Source organism: Tenrec ecaudatus, chromosome 16, assembly GCF_050624435.1.
Source record: "Tenrec ecaudatus isolate mTenEca1 chromosome 16, mTenEca1.hap1, whole genome shotgun sequence".
Lineage (NCBI taxonomy): Eukaryota > Metazoa > Chordata > Mammalia > Afrosoricida > Tenrecidae > Tenrec > Tenrec ecaudatus.
Genome location: NC_134545.1, coordinates 108,523,999 through 108,550,449, shown reverse-complemented (window position 1 = coordinate 108,550,449; position 26,451 = coordinate 108,523,999). Strand labels below are relative to the sequence as shown.

The 26,451-nt window shown below is 53.0% G+C and overlaps 1 protein-coding gene across 4 annotated transcripts in view; it reads right to left on the bottom strand.

Moving 5' to 3' along the window:
• DOCK1 (dedicator of cytokinesis 1) overlaps positions 1-26,451 on the bottom strand; it is a 434,492-nt gene that overhangs the window by 372,190 nt on the left and 35,851 nt on the right. For all 4 annotated transcript variants that reach the window (XM_075534789.1, XM_075534791.1, XM_075534790.1 and 1 more), the window contains exons 2-5: positions 17,673-17,756; positions 12,215-12,255; positions 7,522-7,577; positions 3,332-3,428 (exon numbers count right to left, since the gene is read on the bottom strand). In XM_075534789.1, the coding sequence (XP_075390904.1) occupies positions 3,332-3,428; positions 7,522-7,577; positions 12,215-12,255; positions 17,673-17,756 (278 nt within the window). The remainder of the gene's footprint in view (positions 1-3,331; positions 3,429-7,521; positions 7,578-12,214; positions 12,256-17,672; positions 17,757-26,451) is intronic.

The window sequence follows — 26,451 nt, the reverse complement described above, 5'->3', positions numbered from 1 at the left end:
CAGAACACCCTGTGCCCTGACCACTCTCGTGGACCCTGTGCTCAGCTGAGCTGTGCGGACAAATGTACATGGGTCAGCACAGCACACACGCAGGTACACAGGTCAGTACAGCTCACACACAGGCATGCACACCACACACACAGGCACATGGCTCAGCACAACACACACAGCTACACAGGCACAGATCTGTGCTGCACACACACAAAGGACACGGATCAATAAGACATGCACACACTGCTGCAGGAGTCAATGGTCCCTCTGCAAGCTCCTGTCTCTCACACCAAAGGACCATGCAAGGAAGATGCTTCACTTGGTCACCACTGGCTCTGGCACCCTGACCTGCTTTCTGCGTTTGGGGGTGTGAGTAATTTCCCTCATGGTGGGTGCATTGGGACAGGGTTCACGGAGTGGAGAGAAGCAACCATCTGCTGCTACAAGATGACCAGTTCATCCCGTGGATGAGTCTAGTCTTCCGGAGGAAAGGCATCTACGTGGCACCTAATTCCTAAAGACCATCACAATCCCCTAAGAAAGATCAAAATGTGGTCATTGCTTTTAAAAATAAAGTCTATCCTCTAAATGGGAGCAGGCCCCGGTGGCGGAAGCAGTTCAGCCCAGCCCCTCACTGGAAGGGTGGGGGCAGCCAGATGTACATGAGAAGGCAGGCCGGGCAGCCGGTGTCTGAGGTGCCATCGTCATGAGGCCCTGAGATGCAGCTCTGCTCTGCACACATGCCGCCCATGGCGACTCCAGAAGTGACCCTTGGAGGTTTGGTCCCGTCCTCAGAAGCGTCCTAAGAGTCCACCTGCCCTTCACGCATTGCACCCTGACAGGTGTTCCCTATTCCAGACGCCAGTCTCTGCATGACATTGTGTGATAACTGTAACTTCCCAGATGATAGGAATTACCTGATTCCCAAATGGCGTTCCAAACTCTGCCCTACAAGACAGGGAAGAACAGACCCTTTGGTTTTCCAAGGCTGAAACTCTTTCCGGGAGCAGACAGCCCCATCTCTCCCCCGGGAATGGCTGACCTGCTCGTTCACAGCCTCGTGCATCACACACTGTGCCGCCAAAATTCACTGCCACCGAGATACTGCTGACTCCTGCCAGCCCTGTAGGACAGACTAGAACTGGCCCCGGGGTTTCCCAGACTGTCACTCGTTACAGGAGTAGAAAGCCAGTCTATCTCCCATGAAGCAGCTGTGGGCTCCAACTGCTGCCCTTGTGGTTCTTCACCCAATGTGGAACCACCACGCCACCAAAACCAAACCAAACTCTGGCGGTGTCCCCACGCTGACTCGTGGCAACCGGATGGCGCTTCACGAGACTGTCACTTGATGGGAGTGGAAAGCCCTGCCTTCCTCCCGTGGAGCTGCTGAGGGTTTCCAACCAACAACCACTCAGATCTCACTCAGCCCAACACATCACCACGATGCCACCAGGGCTCCTTCAAACGGCGTTCCCCTGACTCTGGCTCAATCTCTTTGTCCATTTGCCTGTGGCCACATCAGGCATCTGCTTTCCTTTCGATCTGGCTCCTGTGTCTGTAACCAACCAACTAAAACCAAACTTGTGGCCACTGAGTTGATGCTGACTCACAGCGGCCCCGTAGGAGACCCCGTACGGTCTCCCAGACTGGAACTCTTTAAGGCAGTAGAAAGCCTCGTCTTTCTCCCAAAGAGGGGCTGGTGATTTCAAACTTCTGACCTTTTGGATCTCAGCCCAATTTATAACCGCTACACCACCAAAATACCGTGAGAAGCATTTGCCCTGGCTTTGTCGCCATCAGACCCAAGGCGGCAAGTGAATGTGGACCAAGGGGAAGAGGCCAACATGTGCATGCTGACCCTGCCAGGCCCATGGCTGTCTGCATCAGCGCCCACTCCCGTTGGTTTGTCTGCTTCATTTTTTGTTTTAAAAAACAGCTAAGTTGAACATGAAACACCAGCCACCAAATTGCTCAGATTTACACAAAACATGCATGGCCAACCTCAGGCTTTTCGGTTCCCCTCAGTACGTTTGATGCACAATTACTGCAACCGCTTATTACGGCGCATTGACCGGGAACCGCTGCATAATCAGAAACAACACGCCTGCCCGGCTGGCAGCTGTGCCAACTTCAGGAAAAGTTTCCCGCGCCTTCCAGAAATTAAGGAGCCGACTTCCTTCCAGCCCTGCTCCGCGCTGGAGACATTAGCATAGGAGAAATCCACACTGGGAACAGAAAGCTGAGGCGTGACAAAGGGAAACCTGGCTGCCCATAGGAGAGGGAGCTGCAGAAGGGCCCCAGGGAGTGGGAAGGGGGGACATGCCAGTGCCTGCACCTTCCCTGAATTTGATAAGAATTCTTCCCAGATACACGTGGGCACAGGACTGGGTAATGTAAAGTAACACCTCGCCTCCCCACTGTCCAAAAACCACACAGCCTCATCGCCAACGAGTCTACGCAACGTGTAGCGAGCCTACGGGACAGAACTGTCCCTGTAAGTTTCCGAGACTAACTCTTGACAGGTGTAGAAAGCCCCACCTTTCTCCCTCAGAGTGGCTACTGGTTTTCTCCCGAAAACGCTCATACCTAATCAAAAACCACCCAAAAAAAACAAATCTCACTGCCATTGAGTCAATGCTGGCACACAGCAAGCCTGCAGGACAGGGTAGAACTGGACCTCTTTATGGGAGTAGAAAGCCCGTCTGTGCCTGGTGATTCAAACTGCTGACTTTGCAGTTAGTGGTCCAATAAGGAACCACTATGTCCTCAGGGCTCACCGCCACTGTCCAATCGAGCCTAAACCAAGAAGATGCTGGCCCTCTTGTCGGAGGTTCAGCGGCATCACCTGCGTCCAGACACCCAAATATGGCAGACAGCACTTGCCTCTGCCACCCCAGAGAGGGCCCCTGAGACTTCAAGGCACGTGTGACCACAGGGGCTCGGCCGGCATGTTGGTCTGCCCTCCTCTTCCAAGCAAGACCACCCTCACTACCCTGCCATGGAGTCGATGGCCACTCACAGGGACACTCACGGACAGGGGAGAGGTGCCCCTGTGGATTTCCCAGACTGTATCCCGTGATGGAAGTAGAAAGCCCGTCTTTCTCCCTGTGCGCCTTCTTTGTCCAGGTGCCCCAGCGAGACCGTGTGTCCTGACAGCAGCGATGGCGAGCCGTGGCCCCCTTCACGGCTCTCACAGCTGTCACTCCCACCCACCCCCACCCCCCAAACGCAGAAAGCAGCTCAGGACACCGGTACCAACGGTGGCGAGTGAAGCGGGCCTGGTTGCTCTCTCTGCCCTCTCTGAGGACTACTTCTCCCTGAGGACCTGCCAGCCTCTCACCACATAGAGCTGCCGCCAGATGGTGGACCACTCCCGGAGGGTGGTGGTGACTTCTTGGATGAGTGGGAGGTCGCTTGGAATGACCGTCTCATGTTGCCTGCGGTGGAAAGAAGGAAAAGGATTCAGTGCCCGATTCAGGACCCAAGGTGACCTGCGCCTTGACCATGCCCGTCTAGGCCGCTGCCAGGCTCAACACGTGGGCACTCGGAACAGGCAGACATATAAACGAGGCTGCATGTCTGTGGACAAACACGCATGGCTAAGAATGAGGTGCAGCCTGGAGAATGTCCACACGTGACCCTGCATGTAAGCTGCCCCTCACACATCATGCTAAGGTAAGGTGACCGGATTTTAACATTGGTAAAGCGGGACGCCATTGATAAAACTCATAGCCTGGCGAAATAGCCACATGGCAGCCCAAAACCATCTACCCTAGCTTGTCGTGCATGCCTTCCAAAAATCTGGACTTTTTAAAAATGCTGCGGGACGCGGGAAAAACTGTTAAAAATGGGGACTGTCCCACCAAAAGCAGGGCGTCTGGTCACCTTATTAAGGTGCAGGAGGCATTGACAGCTCTGGAAAGCCAGCTGGAAGCCAGGATTCGCAAAGTGCATCTGTGATCTGTGTGCCCACCTTCTACATACGTGGCCCACGTGCCAGTAACCTCCCCAGCTTGGGCCACGTGGTCTTCTCCATCCCCCTCGTGCACAAAAGCCATGATGTGATAGCGCATGACGCGGTTCTCCTGGGTGAAGCATCAGAGAGGTCGCTGCTTTCAAAGCCCAGAGGGACGCTCTCTGACCTCAATTCAAAGGACCATCTGTCACCCACAAAGAGAGCTCCTCACTGGTGGCCCAGGTCGGCTCTGTCAGGAACAGGGCTCAGCTGTTTGGAGGCAGAGAGTGATGTGGTGGCTTGTGGAGTTAGGTCAGCTGGCCTTGGAGTGTCCGAAATAAGCAAGACCCCCATCCACAGCCCCAACCAGTGTGAGATATCCAGGGATGCAGAATGGGTGCCATCTACGTGCTTTGTGTGGTACGGGCCCTGGCTCATAACTGGGGTTCCAACCTCGAGGGCCCTATGAATGACAGGGAGCTCCCTAGAGCAAATCATGGCTATGGCTTAGGAATGAGTCTAATAGGAGAAAGCCAGTTTCTATGGAAAGTTCTAGAAACGTGTCTTCCTGCAGGGACCAGATGTCTGAGGAAGGTGGGCACCCAAGACCACCCACCATGAAACCACTCTGAGGAATTCCCCTCACGTGGGACGTCCCTGGTGTTTGTTATGGGGTGTGATTGTTATAACAGCCCAGCCACGTCTGTCTCCTACTTTCCCTGGGAGGACGTTGATGCAAACGCTGCTCATTACACTCTTCAATGCCACCCTCACAAAACCTCTGTGGAGAAGCCTCTCCTGGCACCAGTGTGAGCACATCGCATCAGCAGTTGGTCTGTCTTCCTCTTCCAGCCCCCAGCTGACCTGCTGATGCCACCGGCCACTAGCGGGTGCAGCTCCAGGACTAGCCAACTCTCATCAAGTAGAAAGCGGACAAAGATTTTAATCAGAATTAATCTGGCTCCTATCAGGTTTCTGATACAAACAGGTCATGTCATCCACCACCTTCCTGGCCTCATTTCTGGCTCCTGCTTACCTTCCCTCGTTCCTTGTGCTGGGACTAGACTGTCCCTGGGACAAGGGTGCGAACTAGCTCCAAAGTGTGTGATTTGGCTGCACTGTGCTTGCTGCCGGGATGCCAGACATACTCTAACCCCCCCAGCAATGCCCTCCTAACTGACACAACCAAGGGGCAGGACTGCCGGCAGCGTAGCTGCAAGAGGGAGCAGGACCTAGGGGGCATTCAGCCAGCAGCGGAGATTATTTCTAGAGCCACGCCACGGTGGGGTCACACTGGGCGGGAGAGAGAACTCGGGGCTGCGTTCCCCATGGAGAGGGAAGAAAGCAAGACACGAGAACAGCAGCGGTCATCTCAGAGGGCGACCCTGGAAGAGAGGGACCCTGGAAGAGGCCTTCAGGGGAGAAACAGGGGAAGAACAAGAGCCCGCAACATGGACAACGACAAGGCGGGAAAGGCTGAAGCTGTCCATGATTTCCTCCTGCTTGGCTCCACCGTCAAGGTTTACGGAAGCAGCAGGCAAGATCAGACAATGCATTGCTAAATCGGCTGCACAAGATCTCTTTTACAACAAAGGGGGGGGGGGAGGCAGCGTTAACCCAAGGACAAAGGACAGAGACTTAGGAAAGGGGTAACAGGAACAGGAAATTCAACGAAGAAACGGGCGCAGTGATGGTCAGTTAAGGAGACTGCAATGAACGAGTTGAAACAAAATGTGTGGGAACTGTTGATGCACACGTGATGATTTGCTCTATAAACCCTGACCTAATTCACAATAAAAAGTGAAAACAAAGCCCCGTGTTGCAGAGTGAGGCTGTCTCTTTGAGGCCCGTGGCGCACCTGGCCCAAGCCATGGCATTTTCAATCGCCTCCTATGCGTGTGGAAGCTGGACGCCGAATAAGGAAGACTGGAGAAGACGTGGTGCTGGAAAAGACTATGGAAAGTACCCTGAACTCCAAAAGGACAAACACATCTGTCTTGGAAGACGGACAGCCAGAATGCTCCTTAGAGGCATGGATGGCAAGACTTCATCCCCCAGACACGTCATCAGGGACACCAGTTTCTAGAGAAGGACAGCAGGCTTAGTAGAGTAGAGGGGCAACGGAAAAAGAGGAAGCCCCCTGGCAAGATGGCATGACACCCTGGCAGCAACACTGGGCTCAAACACAGCAGCGATTGTGAACTGGCACGGGACCAGCGGTCTTCCATTCTGCTGGACATGGGGTCACTATGAGTTGGAACCAAGGTGACAGCGCCTAACAACAAAATAGAGACCACCAGAGCAAGAGACCACACAATAGAGAAGTCACGAAAGAGAGGTCTGGCATCTGAGAGCCCCTGGGGTAACACTCGGAGAGCCAAGAGGCCAGCCAGGGAGAGTGTAGAGCGGGGACTGGGCTGGAAAAGAGGAAGGGCCCGGAGAAAAAGGGGGGAGGACAGGTGGCCATCCACAGTCACTGGAGGTGCGCAGGGAAGTGGGAGACAGTGACAGAGAAGAGCATTCACGTCTGCCTTCCTTCATCACTGTGCCTCCTCACTCCCGCACAGCTTCTGCACACGCTTCGGGATTTATCACGGGACTTTATGAGAAAGATTTTCATCAGAGCCAATCTGGCTTAGATCAGGTTTCTGACACAGACAGATCTAAGACCAGCCAATACATCCTTTGTGTCCAGTAAATTCCACCGTTGGTTCCAAGTGTCAAAAGGTGGAGCAGCTCTGCTTCCCCGTGGAAATTTAGCAAAACAAGACTTTTATCAGGATTTGGGGCGGGGGGAGCCAGGGTGAAGACCCCCCACACACACACATTTGCCACTAAATTACTTTCTTCACTTTAATTACACACCGCGGAACCACAGAACCCACCAAACTCGCCCTTTCCCATGTTAAAAGTACAGTGCTCGGAAAGGCAATTTTGCAATCAGCCGAAGAGATGTCATTATGCAGTAATCATATGATTAGTAATTTTATAATTTGCATATTTAACTGAGTGTGAAGATGCAGCAGACACCACAAAAAGGAAAATGTCTTAATGTTCCTCCGTCCGCATTCCCACCTGCTTGTTCCTTCTCTAGTCCCGCCTAACGGGGAGCCTGTGGACGAGCAGTCCTTTAAGTGACCTTATCCATCAGCTTTACGACCTCTAAGAAACACAGATCACAGCTAGGTCAAAAAGCAAGCCCAGACAGGTCCCAGTTAAACAACCACTGCTTCAGCCTCTGAGGCACGTGCACCAGTGCATCCAGAAGAGTCTTCCAGAAAGGGAACCTGCAGCTGAGAGTGGGGCGCTTCTGCAGGAAGGACAGCTCACAGGAAGCCCGGAGTGCCGGGGCTTCCAGAAATGACCTCAGGGCCAAGGCATATCAGACTATTCCAAGAAGCAGGAAGCACGCAGTTCCCGCTCTAGGTTAGACACCGCCCACCCCACCCCCACTCCCTTCAAGACTCATGACCATCACCGCCACACGTCGAAGCCCCTGAGGTCGCCCCGCTGACCAAACAGCAGTGTGGCCAAGGGAAACCATTATCTCCTCCTGAACTCCAGCGCACACTCACCCTTTTCCTTCAACGGTCGCTTCTTTAAGATGAATGTATGAGGCAGGAAAGATGCCCTTGAAGGGGGGAAAAGACAGTCATTTTGATATCAGCATGAATACTGATTGCATAGCAAATGTCTGACCCCCAACCTACCTACTCCACCACGCGCACACACACGCACGCACGCACGCACACACGCACACACACACACAGAGACAATGGTAGGGGGACTGCGTCACTTCTAATTTTGCACATCCTGCAATTATCCCATTGCAGAAAACACACAGGCAGGCAAGGCAGTGTTGTGGTAGTTATATAATCTGTTGTCCATTTGAGGATTCAGAGTGAAGGGGTGGAGTCTAGCCTGTCAATCAGGTCATAGCTTGACGACCTCATTTGGAGGTGCTAAGGAGATAAATAGCTCACTGGAGGCGGGACACACATTCACTCCCTGGGAAACATGGCAGCTGACAAGACACATGGAACTACACTAGTGCCCTGAGCTTACAAGGCCTCTGGATCCACAAGACTTTTCACCCACTGGCCTGTGATCTGCCTGCATTACTGATGATGGTCCTGGCACTTCTCTCCCTTCCAAAGATCTCAACCCCCCTGCCACTGAGTCGATGTTGACTCATGGTAACGCTAGGAACTTTCTCTCTCTCTGCTTCACCTCCCTGTTGACAAGCCAGAGCCCTGGAGATGCTTCCACCGCCACTGGATCCACAGGACTTTCCACCCACAGGCCTGTGATCTTCCTGCATTTGGCATCCTTGCATGCGCTGCATAAGTCTGAAGAGGAATTTATGGACTAGTATCGGACATATGGGTTAACGTCAGACTTAGGGACTTGATTTGGACTGGGCTGGGATGTTTTCTCAATGTGCAATCACTCTTGGCTATAAAGCTCGCTCTCACACACAGATGAGTGCCTCTGCATTTGTTTCTCTAGTCCACCCCGTCACCAACCAACCAACAGTCACCAACCCAAGCTGGTCACGTGTGCACTGACAGCATGGGGAGTTTCCCAGGAAGCTCCCAGCAAGGACCCATCTGATAAAGCACAGACAGTAACCTGGCTCTCAACCCATGAGTGCTACGGCTAGGCCTGGCGTGGTCACACTTGCTGACAACTAAGCAGGGCTCCACACTTCTGTCGCCAGCGTCCTTCGGCCACACAGGGATGGCGTGTAGTTTGCCATCATGCTGGAATCAGTGCCTCCAATATGTCAAATACCAGTCGATGCTGTTGCTGTGAGGGGCGTGGCACTGGTTCCAACCCACAACAAACCTACGATGACAGAACAAAGCGCCGCCCGGTCTCGGACCATCTCGCTGCTGTTGCTAGATTCGAGCCCATCATAGCAGCCACCATGTCAGTCCATGTTGGCGAGGGTCTCCCTGTTTTGCACTGCCCTCCACATTAGCCCACCAGGGACTGGTCTCTCCTGACAACACAGCCACAGTATATGACACAGAATCTCCCCGTCCTTGCCTCTAACAAGCATTCTGGCTGGTATTTCTTCCACGCCAGGTCTGGTTGTCCTTGTGGCGTTCCGTGGCACTTACAATATTCTTCTCAGGCACCACAATTCAAATGCCTTGATCCTCTTTGGGTCTTCTAGATCCAATGTCCAACTTTCACACACATAGGAGGTCACTGAAAATGCCATGGTTAGGTGAGCAACACCTTAGTCCTCAGAGTAACCTCCTTGCTTTTCAGGAGATAGACGGGCTGAGTTGGGAGAGTAGAGCACCAGGCCTTTCTTCCTCATCCTCTTGATCCTCATCATCCTCATCATCTTCCTCATCCATCCTGCTGCGTATCCATCAGGAGTCTCCCAGATGGAAGGTGGGATTGAAACATCACTGCTTTCCCATTCCACCCCAGCATGCCAATATGCTGCCACGGCGGAGCACCCCAACAGAGGCCAGGAAGGGTGTGGCTCAGGCAGGCACGGTGCAGATGGAGAAGATGCCAAACAGGGAGAGGGGGTTGCTGTCATCTGGTACATACATGAGAATAAGCATGTTACTTGGTCTTTCTGAAAGGGTAGGGATGTTAGGCTCTCACCGCGAGTATTGTACCTCAAGGTAGATCTTGAAACGTTCTTCTGACGATGACAGCAACGCCATCCCTCGTGGACAAGTCCTTGCTGACATAGGTGACCACATGACGGTCCCTTCCAAGATGCCCAATCCCAGTCCATTTCGGCTCGTGGAGGCCTAGGACACCCGCATGCATTCCAGGTCATTTTGGCGACTCCCAATTTTCCTGGCATCTCACTGCATCCACGCCACGTTCTAACTGTTGACGGATGTTGGCAATCACATCTGCTCAGGTTGGCACTGAGCCTCATGAACACAGGGAAGTTCCCGAAACTTGGCTCCATCCGGGCCACTCAGGCTGAAGCTACGTTGAAGAGGTAGCTCTTGCACATACTCGGGTGCTGCCTGTCTTCCTACCTGAGGGCCTCCTCCTCTGGCGCTCTACCAGACAAGGCTCCCCGGCTACCCACCGTGTGCACGGCCCATTTTTGTTGGTTTGTTTTCAGAAGTAGATATCCATCCAGTGGCTGCTTGATAGTCTGCCTTCATCTGGAAACTCTGCTGAAGCCTGTCCCACGAGGGGCTAACCTCGTGGGGATCTAAAAAGCCACTGGCATGACCTCCGGCATCACGACAACACCTAAGTCACCACAGTACGGTAAGTGAGAGGTGTGGGAGGGGAGGGGTCGGCAAATAGCTTGTCCCAAATGAGCAGCAGAGGAAAGGGAACAGTGCAGGGGGTCCAACTCTGCAGGCTTGTCACATGGGATGGGGAGTGGGGGGAGGAGTCACATAAAGGGCCATGGTCCTGATCCCTGGTCACCTGCAGGGATGGGAGCAGGATGAGGGCAGGACACTAGGGTGCATGGTGCTAATCCCGTTCTCCTGAAGTCTTCCGCTGTGACTGGCTCAGGGGCTCGTTCGGAGGAACACACTCATCCCAGCAGGGAAATCAGCATGAAACAGAACTTGCCCAAGAGAAGCCCGAGCCACAGTCATCCTGGCTGGCATCTCCTGTCCAGCCCTCCAAGCTCAAGGTCACTGGACGTGTGGGGATCCTTAACCCGAGTGACGGTGAGGGTGCACGTCAACTTGGCTGGGCCGGGAGTCTGCCAGGAGAGGATCTAACCCATGTGGTCAGCTGCAGGGTAGGATCTTCTGCGAAGCAGCCAAGCAGTGAGTCTGGCCACAGTGGGGAGATGACGGTGGAGGGCTTCATTCACAGTGTGGCCTGCTCGTCGTGCAGACTGACCACGGGTTATGGAGTCTGCCATGCTTCCTCCAGCTCGTACGGGATCACTTGCCGATCCCAGGAGTTATGATCGGACTGCCAACCTGGAATTCACTCAGCTCGGCATCCACCAGCCTGTGGTCTTCTTGCTTCCTGTTCATCAGCCCCTGCAGACACAGGAGTCAGAAGAAGCCTCCAGCTGACCCTGACTCGTGAACTTGAATGGAACAGGACTTGCTCATTGCTACAATTGAGTGAGTCGTTTCTTTGTATCAATCTCTTTGTATATACAAACAAGCATCATTGATTTGGCTTCTAGAGAACTCAGCTCAACACGGTCCCGATCTGTGCCTTAGAGATGTCTGGGGCCAGGCCAGGAGACCGTGTTCCCCTGGTAGGCTCGGCTGGCCCACACACCCATCAGCGTGTCTCCCCCAAGAACATCACCGGTGATGACCATCACCAGTGATGTACAGTGTGCACGAAAGGCCAGATGGAGGTCAGCCTGGACCCGCACACCAGGGACTGTCCTGGAGAACAAGCAGATCCCAAGCACTCCTGGCCTGGTGGCTCTGGACACATCAAGAGCCTCGGTGACAGGTTCAGGACCACAGTCAGAGCCCAGCCTGAGGAGGCAGTAACGAGAGGCACATTGAACAAGCACGAGCAAAATGAGCCATCTGTCCAGCATAATGAGCTATTAAAATGCATAAGTTGCCGTGGCCGGCCTAACCGCAGCTTCAAACGAGCGTGACTGGGAAACCCTGGCATCGTCTCGAGAAACAGAAGAGCCAATAATTACAGTTCAAGAGGCTAAGAAGAGAAGATCCAAAGTAGAGATGCCCACGGGGGTGTCCAGCGCAGGAAGCCACTGGGCCATCGAAGGTCTTCATTTCCACACCAGCGACGCAGGCCTGGGGAAGCGGAGCCTCTCACTTTGCCACTGACTTACATAGCTTAGTCCTGAGCGAGCAAGTGGGTGGGGGGACAGCGCGAGGGCACTCAGCAAAGCTGTGTGTGCGCTGTAAAGGGTGTCCCCAGAGCCACCAGGAGCCTCTGTTTCTTTGGATGATGCTGCATTGGGTACACTGGCCTCTCCCGATCCCAGGGTCGAGCCTGGTTGGAGAATTCCATCCAGAAGCAAAGATGAAGTCCCCACTGAAAACAACAAGCCAGCCTCAATCACAGGCGCCACATCCAGGCGAAGGTGGCACAGCCACAATTTCCAGGGAACACTTTGCTCCAGGGAAAAGAATGCCAGTCAGTGACACATGCCCCCCCTCCCCCTCCCTATATACTTTTTAAATGAAGAGCACAGGAGAGAGGTCATTAAAACCCTTTGATGTAAAGGGGCTGGATCTGGTCTCCTCTGCCAGTGGGACTTACAGAGGGACGTGGGTGCTTGTTGGGTTCAGGCCAGAGAGGACTTACCTTCTTAGACTTCTTCCTTAAGGTGTATCCCCGGTACCACCCTAAATAAACACAAAGTAGGGACAATCAGGTGGAGAAGACACAACGAGGTACATGCAGAATTCAGCCTTGCAGCACCGGTGCACTGTCCCCAGAATCCCACAAACCAAACTCACATGGTGCCAAACTAATCTGGCCTACCGCTCCCTTTTCCAGCGAGAAAAAAAATCAGCAAACCCAGGAATTAGAAATGTTTGTACTCTAATGAAAAGGGCAGATATCTGCTTACATCTTGGAAATGCACAGGGGCAGCTCTACCCTGTTCTGCAGGGACACTTTGAGTCAGAACAGAGCCCACGGTAGTGAGTCTGGATCAACCCAGCACAACAAAGGGCAGTATCGCCACTGTGGGAGACGCTGATCTAATGGCGAGGGGTTTTGTAGAGAGCTTTCCCCCAAAGACCCTCCCCCACCCAGCCAGCCACATTCACACACAGGCCTCTTATGGCAGCCTGATATATGAAGACACCCGGCTCCAAGAAGAGGCCGTGTCTTCTGGACAGCAGCCCCAGGCGGGTCCCTTGCGCCTCTCCCTCAGTCTGACCGGGGTCAGGGTTATAGGGCAGCATCCCAGCACCCCCGCTCACCAAACACTGTCCCAGAACAGAAAACTAATTGCAAGAGAGCGTCCTTCCAAGGGCCCTGGGGCAGCCAAGTGCACACAGCCCCTCTGTGGCCACGCCGCCCCACTCCCCAGGGTGTGGCCGAGACCCAGGCCCATCCCTCCGTGTGTTGAGGAGAAAGGAGTGAGGGCACAAGGGAGAGGCAGAGCAGGCCGGAACTGGGAGCACAGCTGGCCTGCCTAAGGAAGAGCCCCTCCAACAAGTGACCGCCACTCCCTGGCTGCCTCCCATCCGGCTACGGGCAGAGACCTGTCATGCCAATACCAGGGGGCCACGGCCAGCAACCAGTGGCTCCCCACCCTGGCCCAATGCCAGCCGGAAGCTTCCGCGTTCCACACGTCTAAAGTCAACCAGCAATCCAGAGACAAAGCCCACCTCCGCCTCACAAGAGCCGAGAGAGGCCATCTGAGAGAGATAAAGGGTGCACGGGCAGTGCATGCTGGGACAACTCCCAGGTAGCACCCCAATCTTGGGTGTGGGGTCACCATCAAGTGCCAGACCTCAAAGTGCAAGCTGCCTGAGTAATGGAGCACAGAGAGTGAGAAGTAGCCCCATGTAACGGTCATGTGTCCGATGCTCCACCCCCACCAAGAGTGCATGGATTTTAACAACCAGGCGTGGACGACTGCGGACAGGAAGCAAGGGGGCTCTGAAGGATGAAGTCCCCAGAGGTTAAGACAGAGGTGTTTTCTAAGCCTCAGGAATCAAGACAGCGATTGCCAGGAGTCTTGCAAAGAGAGTTGTGGAAGACCTGGTACACCAAGCCGAGCCGAGCCCACCCTACGTGCTCCATATGGGGCTCAGAAAATGGATGGGAGAGGCCAGTGCTTCGCGTCCAGGCTTCCATCAGGCACTTGAAGGATCGCCTCCTGATAGACCTATTGTCCAGCTCAGCGGCTCATCAGGGCCCTTTGATGACAGCGTGTGCACAGAGATCGAGACGGGGAAAGGTGGTCACAAGGGCTCTATTCACTCGGTTAAAGGACTCTGCTTGCTCCTGGTGTCATCTTCCTCCCGCAAGCTCCGCATGAGGACGCCCTTTCCCATCTGAAACTGACAAGGGATGAATGCCCTGGAATACACAAGGAACTACTGCAGGCCAGGGGGAAAAAAGAACCAAGTGCCAAAGGACAGAGGGTAGTAGATAAACCCAGCCCACGTGACGAGATGTTGACACCCCCGAGGAGTCGAGAAACGAATGAAAGCGGCAACACGTCTCTTCATCGCTCGCTGCCCAACTCTTGGCCCAAGTGGGATGCTGCAGAGCAAAGCTCAACCGTGGTGGGAGCAGGACGTCACCAGCAAGGCCAGCCCGCTGGTGGAGATCTGGGGAGGAGCTCCATCTCCTTGGGAGCTGTCCTCCCAAGCAGTGCTCCTCCAACGGGCTGGCCACCTGGGGATGGGGTGAGCCATGTGGAGACCCACAGCAGCACTGAGATGCTTCAACTGCCACTGGATCCACAAGACTTTCCACCCATTGGCCTGTGATCTTCCTGTATTCGGTATCATTGCATGTGCTGTGTGAGTCTGTAGAAGAATTTATGGACTAGTATGTGACATATGGGCTCATATCGGACTTAATGGCTCATATGGAACTTATGGACTTGATCTGGCCTGGGCCAGGATGTTTTCTGAATATACAATGACTCTTGGATATGAAGCTTTCTTTGACACACAGAGGAGTGTCTCTGGATTTGTGCCTCTGGTCAACCAGGACGAGCACGTGGGGACTTCAGCATCTTACCGTGTGTTCTCCTTTTTGATCCATCTTAAATTTGGTCCGGTTCTCATTATTTCCCGAGGTTTCCCCCGCTTTATTTTGTTGTTGAGTGAATTGTGGGTTTGTGTTTTGTTTTTGCTTTTTTGTTTTCATAGGAGCCCTGGTGGCACTTTGGCTATGCATTGGCTGCCAACCACAAAGTCAGCAGCTCGAAACCACCAGCCGCTCCAAGGGACGGGCTTCCTACGCCAGGAAAGTTACAGTCTTGGAAGGCTACACGGCACTTCTCCTCTGCCCTGTGGAAAGTTGGCTCGATAGCAGTGAGTTTTGGTGTTGTTCTTTATTAAGAAATCCAGGAAAGGCAGATCAATAGAGACAGTGACTGGAGCAATAGTGTGTTGGGGTTATGGCAAGGGAGGCTGGGGAGAAATTAATAAGTGGTTGGGTTGCGGGGAGCTAATGGCAAGTACAAGAAAGAAGAAAATATTCCAAAATTGATTAAGGTGATGATAATACAACTCTTTTTAATAGGTTTAAACCACTGAACTATGTGATGTGTGACTTGTATGTCTATACAACTGTTAAAAGAAACAAAAAGGAACAATTTCCTGATCTTTGTGCCATGCCTGCTTGGAGTTCCTTTGAGTACAACAGTCAGGCTGAGGCAGAAAGACCAGGAGGAGAGACCTGACAATCTCGGTGTGAAAATCAGCCAGCAACCATTCTGTGGGCCCAGACAGTGTGGCCTGCAGCTGATCCTGGAGGAGGGGCAGGGTCGATCCACTGTGCACAGACCACAGGCAGCAGGGACCAACATGCTGGCAGCAAACGAAACCAGCAGGGCCCAGCCCCCAGGGCCTTCCTGGACACGAGCAGTCCGCAGGGTGAGAGGACCCAGGGTCCACAGGGCCCATCTAGTACACCTCCTTGGCCTCGCTCACCTCCAGACACCTTGACTAGAAGCACAAGGACTTGCCTCCAATAACCCAATCCTCTTTCCAAGTGCCACCAAAATACCCTTTCTGTATTCCACGCACCAGGCCTTCGTGAGCCCAGGAGAAAGGAATTCAGCACCACTTGAAGGTAAATTTGTTCTCTGAGCCTTAAAATAAAGAGTGGTCATCTAGAAATTACGTTTCCTGGAGCAAGCTCAGGAATGCCCTGAAAAGATCACAGGGGGAAAAGAAGAAAATTAAATTTGACAAACAGAAATACATTTTCTAGAAGAATGTCGGGGGTTTGAAAAGGCAAGAATGGGGGTGAGGAGGTGGAGAACACACCGAGCTTTCCTATGGTCCATGAAACTTCCAGAGATCAAGAGGGGAGAGCAGAAGGCACAGGTGCAAGCCCATCACTGCGTGCTTCCTGGACAAGAGCCAGTGCGGCAAGGTCTCCGGCCAGGGTCACTGTCCAGCTGCTCTGTCCCTTCTTCAAGTGTGAGAACCAAAAGTCGCCAACGAAGGGACACGCCATTGTGCACGTGGAAGAGTCCTTTCAGAGATGGGAACGATGCCCATCAGAATCCAGGAGGCCTGGTGAGCCCAGAAAATAAATGCTGACCAACTGCTCTTCCAGGAGCCCAGCGGCACAGTGGGGTAAGCCCATGTACATGGCTGCTAGCCAAAAGGTTGCTGGTTCGAACCTACTCAGAAGCCCCAGAAAAAAAATAAAATAAAGGAGAACAAAAACTGCTGTCAGGCTGATGCTGAATCACAGTATGCCTCTAGGGCAGGAAGAACTGCCCCTGTGCGTTTCCAAGACTGGAACTCTTTACGGGAGTAGAGTCCTGCCATTCTCCCATGGAGCGGCTGGTGGTTTTGAACCAATGACCTTGTGGTTCAAAGCCAATCACTGAACCACTACACCACCATGGCTTCTTCCACAGGAAAAGGATCTGGCAATCAGCTCCCATAAAGATGGACCAGAGACAGGTCTCCTCCATCCCATCAGACCTCCAGGAATAAGCATCAGCCCCATCGCAATGGGTTTGGGCTAGTTGTGAAGAGTCGTTAGCCTGGGGACGGCCAAAACACCAAATGTCCACCAGGACACTTGCCAAAAAGGTCTGATGGTGAAATGGAGCCACCAAGTTGCTGTTTGAAGAACACGTGTGTCTCATGCAACCAAGAAGAATACCGCCCAGTCCTCCATGGCCAAGCCTAGGAAATGTGCTGGTTCGCCACACAGAGATGCCTCCACTGCCCACGGTTCACTCGCCAGGACCTTGCCTTCAACTAACCAGGAGCAGAAACGAAGGTGCATGACCGGTCACAATGATGTACATATAACCCCCTCCCAGTGAGACGGACAACAGAAAAGTGGGTGAAGGGAGACCTCGGTCAGTGCAAGACATGAAAAATGATAATCTATAAATGATCAAGGGCTCATGAAGGTGGGGGGGGGGGAATGAGGAGCTGATACCAAAGGCTCAAGAAGCAAGAAAATGTTTTGAAATGATGAAGGCAACAAATGTACAAATGTGCTTGACACAACGGATGGATGGTGACAAGAGTTGTACGAGCCCCAATAAAATGATTTTTAAAACATGATTTTAAAAAAATAAAAGAAACAAGGGTTTGTGAAACTGTTTTGCAAAAAAACCGGAGAAGACCTTCCATGAGACGGAATGACACACTGGCTCCAACAATGGGCTCCAGACAATTGCAAGGGTGGGGCAGGGCTGGGCGGTATGTCCTTCCGTCCGTGGGACACAGGGTCCCTTTGAGCTGGAACAGCCTTGGTGGCATGCAGGGACAACAGCACAGACTCGTGTTCCTCAGAGGTGCCTACAAGGAACTCAGAGCCGGCCGCTCACCGCATGCAGACACGGAGAGCCTCTTCACTCTTGTGCAAAGTGCACGTCCAGGCCGACGACTAAGGGACTCTCTGGGAGCGCTGGCGGCACTGTGGTTACACGTGGGCCTGCTGACTGCCAGGCGGCTGGTGGGACTGAACCGCTGCCGGCCTGGCTGAGAGAAGCCCCACGCCTCACCCACAGCACCACCGGGCTCCTTGGATGAGGAGTGCCGACAGGTCGCAACAAGGAAAGACAAGCAACAGGGAAACATAAGCTCACCTTCGTAGGTTTCCAAGATGTGCACGGTGTCACCAATCTGTAGAGACAGCTCATCGGCTCCCCTGGCGTCATAGTTGTAAAAGGCTGGAGGGAAGAACAAGGGGGGAAGCGATTAATGGAGACAGAAGAGGCCAGGCCTTTGGCCTTGGCTTTCATACAGCTTGTCTTGAAGACGGAATGCACTCAGCCTTTGTTTCGAGGGGCCCAGAGGCAGTCTTTGCTTTCAGGCCTTTGTACTAAGGTGGTCCTGACCCAGCCCTGGTGTTTCCAGTCACCTCACAGGCGCCTGCAATCCAGGCAATAAAAAAAGATGACTTGGTGCATGTGAATTATGGTGTTGGCCGACAATATTAGATAAACCAGAGGCTGTGGGAAAAAGAAGTCTGTCTTGGAAGACATACAGCCAGATTATCCCTTATTTGCGAGACATCATCTCAAGTACTTCGGGCATGCCATCAGGAGAGACCAATTCCTAGAGAAGGACACCGTGCCTGGTTAAGCTGAGGGTCAGCGCGAAATGAGGAGGAGCCTCCACCAGAGGGATTGCTGGACACCGGGGCTGCGATCATGTGGTCACACAATGGTGATCGCAACGCAGAACCGGGCGGTGTTTTGTGCTAATGGACAGCAGGTCGCTGCGAGTCACAACCAACCTGATGACAGCCACCAACAACAAGCGGGTATAACCAGGTCAAATTAATCGCTCAAAACACACGACAACCGTAAGTGGATGTTTCCATGCGGAAGAAAAGAAGGAAGACAGCAGCATCAACTTTAACTGCCACTTCAGGCACTCACTTTATGTCCCGGGATGGTTGTTTCCAATGCAGTGAGTTTGTCCTAGCTAGGAATCAATGGCACCTGCTCTAAACAGTCTTCAGAAACCAAAATCATTTTTTAAAACGATGATATGGTTAAAACCACATGACCATCAAGGTAGACAAGCAATGTTAATAAGGAGCCCTTGCAGTGAACCGTGATGCCCAGGAAATGTTGGTGACCCCAAGTGTTTATCCTGACATGAAGCCATTCCGATGTTGCAGCAGGGTTGTCTCACAGAAGCACCTACTAAATCACTCCACTAAACACAGGGCCCGCTTTGGAGAAAGCCAAGGCACTGGCAGAGATGCAGGCTAGTGTCACAGGGTGAAAAAGAGAAGCTGAGAGGGTGGGAGACCCGCCTTCCTTGTCTAGTGTGGCCCCAGCAGAGGCCCCACAAAGGGTGCTTTGTAACAAATGTGCTTGCTCACATCACAGTTCAGGGGGCTCCAAGCTCACTCCAGGGGATGCTGCTTTAGGGAAGGCTTCTCTCTCTCTCTCTCTCTCTCTCTCTCTCTCTCTCTCTCTCTCTCTCTCTCCACCCCCTTCCAGAGAAAGACATTCTCCCTGTGTCAGCTTGAGGAGGGGGTTGGGGGGAGCATCCTCTTCCATGTCCTGTTCCCTTAGAGATCTCTGTGGCTGAGCGGTGATCTCACCCCACCTCTGCCTGTTGGTATGCTTTGAATCTCTCTTCTGCCTCCAAACGCACCCTGCTCTAAGCCTGCCTCATCAGCCAAGTCCACAGGGGGTACACCCACAGGCCGAGATTTATAACCAGATTTGGGGGACACACCACTTAATCAAAAGCAGGCATGCCCCTCCCACACAGTGGCTTCTTCCTAATAACATCTAGAACCCAACATACAATTCATCCTCAAGCCTAATTTCCCATCTGCCCATCCATCCATCCTGCACACCCAGCCAACCCAGCTGCCATCACACCAACTCGTGGGGACCCCCCTGAATGCCACAGCAGAACTGCACCCACACGTCTCTCAATGGCTGGCTTTTGGGGACAGTTCAGATAGGTCTGTCTTCCTAGCACTACTCACACCATTGTGGGGGTATTTGGGTTCTTGAAGAAAGTGGAGCCCAAGACCGACTCAACTATGAAGCTTCACATTGTGGTGGTGCAGAGTTCTGGTAGTGCAGAGTTCTGGGTTAGGCATCAGGCTACTAACCTCAAGGTCAGCAGTTTGAACCCACCAGCCGCTCCACAGGAGATCGATAAGGCTGTCGGCTCCTATGAGGACTGAAAGCCTAGGAAACCCTCTATATAGTTTCCTAGAAAGGAGTCATGATGACATCATGGGTTCTGTATGTGTTGGGCTGCTAACCGCAAGGTTAGCGGTTCAAATCCACCAGCATCTGCAAGTGACACATGAGGCTGTCTGCTCCAGCCAAGATTTACAACAGGGGAAGGGTATGTCTGGCCCTTGGGCGGCAGAAGGCCTGTGAAGTCATGTCCCAGCTCACATCACACGCCTCACCAAAGAGAAGCGGTTCTAGCCATCATGTGGGGGGGGGGGGGTGAGCTCATTAAATGTTTGTCCAAATAGAGCAGGCTCATTTTTCAGCGGATGAACCTGTGTGGCCCGAGAACAATGTGATAAATATCGAAATGGCCCTTGGCAGTAAAAAGCTCCCCGTCCCTGATTTACAGCCTAGGGCACCCAAAGGGGCAGTTCTACCCTGTCCTAACGGGTCGCTGTGAGTGAGAGTGGAATGGTTGGCTTTGGGGGTTTTATGAGTCAGAATAAACTGACTGGCAGTGGGTTACTCTGCTTGCTGCTACTCAGTTTCTGCTCCGCAGAGTGCTGTCACCACTACAATCCCCGATAAGAAGCCCAAGAAAGCACACTGCACCCCCTCGCCCACTCAGGACAATTCAAAATATCAAGAATTACACGTACAAAGAGAACTCCCTTTTCTCAGACATTCGCCTCAATTCTCACAAAAATGCATAAGTTCCAAGTGCTCTCCACTGACATGAAAGGCTACTGGGTGTTATTAAGTTTATATGTGGCATTTTACAGCGGCTTTTTAGCATCAGAAGAGGCTCGGAGGATACCTGATGTGTCCCAGGTCAGCGTGACCATATCCTTCAGCCTCGGAAGCCTCATGCACTGATCACCATTGTACCAGCGCCCCTGCCAGTGAGCCTACTGTGTTCCGAAAGTGAAAAAAGTAAACGTGCCAGGAATAAACAAAATAAATAAGACAGGATGGACACATCCAAGGGGGTGGGTGTGGGGTGGGAAGCAGTGTCCCTATAAGACGCAGGCACAATTCCCCACCCCGCCCCCATCCCGACACTACCAAGTGGCCCTTGAAGATGCACTGCTATGGATGAAGGGCAAGAAGAGCCTCCAGTTATGCACTTGGCCCCAAATCACAGCAGAGCCAGGACCCGGGACCCGGGACCCTGGCCATCCAACCACCAGTCCTGGGTCTTTGACGAATCCAGGCACCCTTTGCCACATTGCTGTGCTCCGTGGACAGTGTGGTTTCTACAAACGGAAAGTTAGTAGGAGCCCTGGTCACATCAGTGGTTACACTTAGGGTGTCGAGCTGCAAGGTCAGCAGTTTGAAACCACCAGCAGCTGCGACGGAGAAAAACAAGGGTTTCTACTCTCAGAGTTACAGTCCCAGAGGAGCCCACGGGGCAGTGCCACCCCATCCTATAGCATCACAAGGAGGCGGAACTGGCTCGAAGGCAGTGACCTGACTGACTGACCCTGTGTCCAGCAAGTCCGCTTTGCGGGCACTCCGTGAATTCTCACTGCCGCTCACCAGATCACCAAGTGCTCCTTCGTGTGTGTTTCGCAACATGGTGAGATAAAAAAATATATATATACTGCCATTTCTCCCTCTTCAAAGCGAGCTGGTTCACAACAATGGGATCCAGGGGTCCCGGAGTGACCCTCACACATCAGAAAGAGGCTTGCCCAGCACTTGCTTGCCCAGCTGTGTGAGGTCGGTGGGTTGAGCCCTAGCCTCAGCTGCACAACCTCCTCGTGGCATCCTAGAGCCGGCCACGGTTCCAGCAGGAAAAGGGCTCTACTCCGGCTGCTCCCTCTGTCACTGGAAACATGACTTCTTGGTTCCAAGTAGCAACCTTGAAAGTTCACCAATTCATTCCCAAAAGTCCATCTGTGAAAACCAACGGCACTGCTTGTGATTCCATTTCCTCTTTCTAGCCTTCAGTTGGAAACGATGAAGTTCAAAGGCATTGATCTTCCCAAGGCTGGAGGACATAGATGTAGCCAGACCCTGTCCCATCAGTTAGACCCTGCCTGCCAGGGAGACCCTGCCTGTCAAGTAGACACTGTCAGTGAGACCCTCCCTGACTATCAGACCTCAGACTACATCACATAGACCCTATCTGTCAGGTAGACCTTATCTTTCAGGTAGACTCTGCCATGGGGCTTCTTGAAGAGCCTTCCACCTGCCCTGGGGTTGCACAAACCTAGCATCTCCAGAGCATCCCTCAGGCCACTCTGGGCCTGGGCCAGCATGGGAGAGCCAAGCTGAGCTGGATTTATAAGGAACAACCCTCCAACCCATGGCCGCCTGAGGTCATAGCGCCCAGGAAACCCACACAGAATGAATCACAACAATGCACACATCCCTATAACTGGACCCTGAAGCAGAAACCAGCCCCACCCCACCCTGGTGACAGAGCTGAAATTCCTAGTTGTTGCTGCCTGAGAAGCTGGAGGCAGAAGTACTGGCAGTTCCATGACCTGTCCACAGCCCGAGGGCCCCAGCTCTGAGGTTTGGAGCAAAGCTGCAGGCATGGCTGGTGTGTCCCACAGCACTGAGCCACACTGCCATCAGAGCATCACCTCCTCACCTGTGCTGCCTCCCCTGGACAGTGAGGTCCTCAAGCACCTAACAGTACCTGGCAGCAGGCAGGACCTCAGATCTTGAGTAAGGAGATGGAGAAGGTGGGTGGGGTACATGGATGAGTGAATGGATGAAGGTGTATAGTTGGTGGGGTGGATGGAGGGATGGATGGATGGGTGGGTGGGGTGGATGGAGGGATGGGTAGGTGGGTGGGTGGATGGATAGGTGGGTGGATGGGTAGTTAAGTGGGTGAGTGGATGAAGAGCATGGCTAGGTGAATCCATGAAAGTGTGGTTAAATGGGTGGGTTCTCGACAGATGGATAAACATGGAAGGAACCAGGAAAAGGAGGGCAGGCAGGCCCTCAAAGCTGATTCCTAGCAGTGCTGCTGAAATGTCTGTCCCTATTGAATTGGTCTGTCTTGCTGCATATACTCCCAACCACAGAATAAATCTCTCTTTAAAATGTTTTCTCTGATAGCGTCTTTAAAAGTGCAGTGAATGAAATAAAGCTGCAAAGGAGCATCCCCGCTGGATTCAGTATCATTTTCTGTAGCTCCGGCCTTGATGCATTCAGAGGCTCCACGGACAAACACCCTGGGGGCTTGGAGGGCCCCTCAGGGCTAAGCAGGAAGGAGGCAGCCAGGAGAACCCTGGGAAGATCAGCTCCAACAGAGCGCAGCCCCCACCCCACCCCGAGCGTGTGTGTCTAGTGCAACACCCCACACTTCTAAGGAGCAGGCCACTCCATCCTCAGCTGTCAGGATCCCTCTGCCTCCGCCAGCATCCGTCTTACTTAGGGAGCCAGAGATGGCTTCCCTGACAATAAAAGCCCCCCCAGCAGGGCTTCACGCAATGTTTGGATATTAAAAGCAAGGAACTCATCTAAATAATTAAAGACACGGTGCGGGGGCGCAGTCAGGCAGAGGAGCGGCTGTGTGGGTCGGGATTTCTTTCTGCCTTCCGGCCGGGACACAGGTGGGAGGGATGGTGACGAGAAGAATGTGAAAGAGATGCAAAAGAAAGAGCCTTTTCTGGAATTCTCATTGAACTGAGAGGCACGATTCACAGATGTTGTCATATCTGTCCGCAGTGAACAATCCTCGCACGCCCGATCCTCCACAGCCAACCACCAACTATCTTATCTTCTATCGCCTCCACAAGGTCATGGTGCCCAGAACGTACCCGCCGCCGCTTAGGAAGTATCCTGGGCTTGGAAGCACTGTCAGCTGTACACAGCTGGACGTTTATTCCTTTTCCGCAGCGGGGGTGGGGGATGGGATGGGGGTGTTACAAAAAAAAACCAAAACCAAGAACCTGTTTTTCTACATTTCTCATCTTTCCTCCAGTCTCCCTGGGACAGAAAGCCATCCATCCCCAGACAAGGGCTCACAATTAAGAGAAGGCTTTGTCCGAAGTGAAATTCACCTACAGACTTCTCGGCTGAGAGATGGGGAAGGAGACCAAGGTCTCTCTCGTCAACCTTCTTCAGGGCAGGAAGGCCGTTGCAACTTAAGAGGATCCCGCGCTCCACACTCGACCATGGGCACATAGTGACCTCAGTACATAGGTTGTGCCGGGGTGGAGGGGGTGGGGGGTGGAGGGGGTGGGGGGGTGGAGGGGGTGGAGGGAGTGGAGGGGGTGGGGGCAAAGCACATATGGCTCAGGGTGCATCTCTCTCTCTCTCTCTCTCTCTCTCTCTCTCTCTCTCTCTCTCTCGGCTGACCACTGGGGCACACTAGGAGCAAAAGGCCGGTGGAGGCAGCAGCTTTGATTCGGGGAGCTGTGCAGTTGGAGCAGAATCTGGCTCGGTCATGTCCCCTCCCCGGCTTCTCCCAGGCCTCAAGGAAAGGGCCAGCGGGAAGTCAGGTTCCTTGGCCCCACCTTCCATCCCTGTGAATGGGAAGGGAAGGGCAAAAGGAACATTCCAGAGGCCTGTTTTTGTCCTTTGCGATGACTAAGACGCTGCAGATGGTATAAACAGAAGCAGGCTTCCTTGTCTGATTGAGACAGGGACCCTTCAAACCTGTCCCTGGGCCCCTCCTGGAGACACCTTTTGGCCAAACACTAGTAGAGCCCTGCTCCCAGGGGCCGTCTACTCTAAAGGGGCAGCACATTTGCCCACCCAGCACCAAAGCTCTGCGGGCAGGAAAGATGGGGGTGGGGAAAGGGAGCACAGGAAGGGCTGTCACACAGAGGGCACTGAGGCCAGCCGCCCAGGGCTCTCACCCCCTCCCTCCTAACCCTCCTCCCACCCAAACCTTTCTACCCAGGGTAGAGTTGGTGCACCCCCTGCCTGCCCCGGAAGGTAATCCGACTCACAGCTACCCTAAGGACAGGGGCTGTAGGCTTCAGAGATGAGAGTAGAAAGCCTCGTCACTTTCCTGCAGTCCGGCTGGCAGTTTCAAACTGCTGACCATAGCAGCTCAGTGCGTGACCCACTACACCACCACGCACAACAATAATTAGATTTCCAGACAAAACTCGGAGGGCAGAAAGGGACAGAAGAGAAGGACGAATGGAAACGGGGACCCAGCAAGGAAGTGGGTGGAGCGGATGGCTCGGGGGAAACTCTGGGTATGCTCACCCACACCACCCTCAAAAATAAACGCATTGTTAAAATTTAAAAATAACTCACGAGATGGTATAAAAATATAATAAAATGGAGCCGGTACCAGGAAGAGTACACAATACAGTGGTGAATCCAGCCCCAAATATAGTTTTGCTTAAAATAAACTTTGGCAGGGGTACCCAGGAAAAACAATACTTTCTTTTTTTCAATGCTCGGTATTTAAATTGTTGTACGAAACAACGTGATCACCTTCAAGGTACTCTCCAAGATACTTAATAAATTTGTCAAACCTGGTTCCATTCCTGGAAACATTTTTCAAACTCATCAGTTTGGATGGCTGACAGCACCTCCCTCATTTTTTCCTTCACATCCTCCATGTCATCAAATCACTGTCCTTTCAGGTCCCTCTTCATTTGAAGAAACAAAAAGAAGTTGCACAGAGTGAGGTCAGGTGAGTCAGGTGTGGGGGCCAAGAGAGACATGCTGCTTTTTGCCAAAAGCTGGCGCACTGAGATGACTGTGTGAGCAGGTGCATTGTCGTGGTGGCAAAACCAGACCCGTCTGCCACAAATCAGGTCTTTTATGTCACACACTGTGATGAATTTTTTCAGAATCCCTAAATTGAAAGCTTGACTAACAGTCTGACCTGGGGGAACAAACTCCACATGCACTATCCCCCTCACATCAAAAACACAAAAGAGCAAGAGGTTTTGGTGGGATAGCCCCTCTTACTCTTCGTATAAAAGCCAAATACTGCTTGACTGGATCCAATGGGAAAATTATGAAGCAATGCTATCCACCCAAAACAAGAAAGAAAGTAGAATCCATACTATGGGATCTAATCAATCAAATAGCTAATCAGGCGAGGTAAGGGTCAGAGCACACACAGTTTCTGGTTACATGGTTTTTTAAGCAGTATGATTACCAGAAAGACTGGCCACGTCCTCCCCTCTCTAGGCAACCTCCTTCCCCACCATCACTTGCTAACTTCTGCCATCATAGGTGTTCTGGGATGTCATACAAGGAGCCTTAGTGGTGATGTGAGTTGGGCACTGGACTGCTAACTGCCAGGTCAGCAGTTCAAACCTACCGGTCGCTCCAGGGGGGAAAGATGAGGCTGTCTGCTGCTGCTACAGACTTAGACACCCTCTATCCGGCTGCGATGAGCCAGTGAGTCAACACAGCTTGACAGCCCTGGGGTTGGTTCAGGACGAGGACCCAGTGGAAGCCTTGTATGCATTCTTCCCCGCAGCCTGTGGAGACAAGCCCCACCCACGTGGACAAGGAAGCAGGAGGTGGCTCCTCTTCATTGCCGGCCCCGGCTCCGTGGAGCCGTTCATTCTCACCTAGACAGGCATTTGAGCCTTGATCCAGAGCCTGGGTGGCTGCAACCACGGGCTCAGACACTAATCACACTGTGAGGAGGTGCAGGGCCAGGCGTGCCTCCTTCTGTTTACACGGGGTCGCTGTGAGTCAGAACCAGGGCCCCACACAGAACTCCAGCCGGGATGGATCCCAAGAGCAAGGCTACAACGGGCCT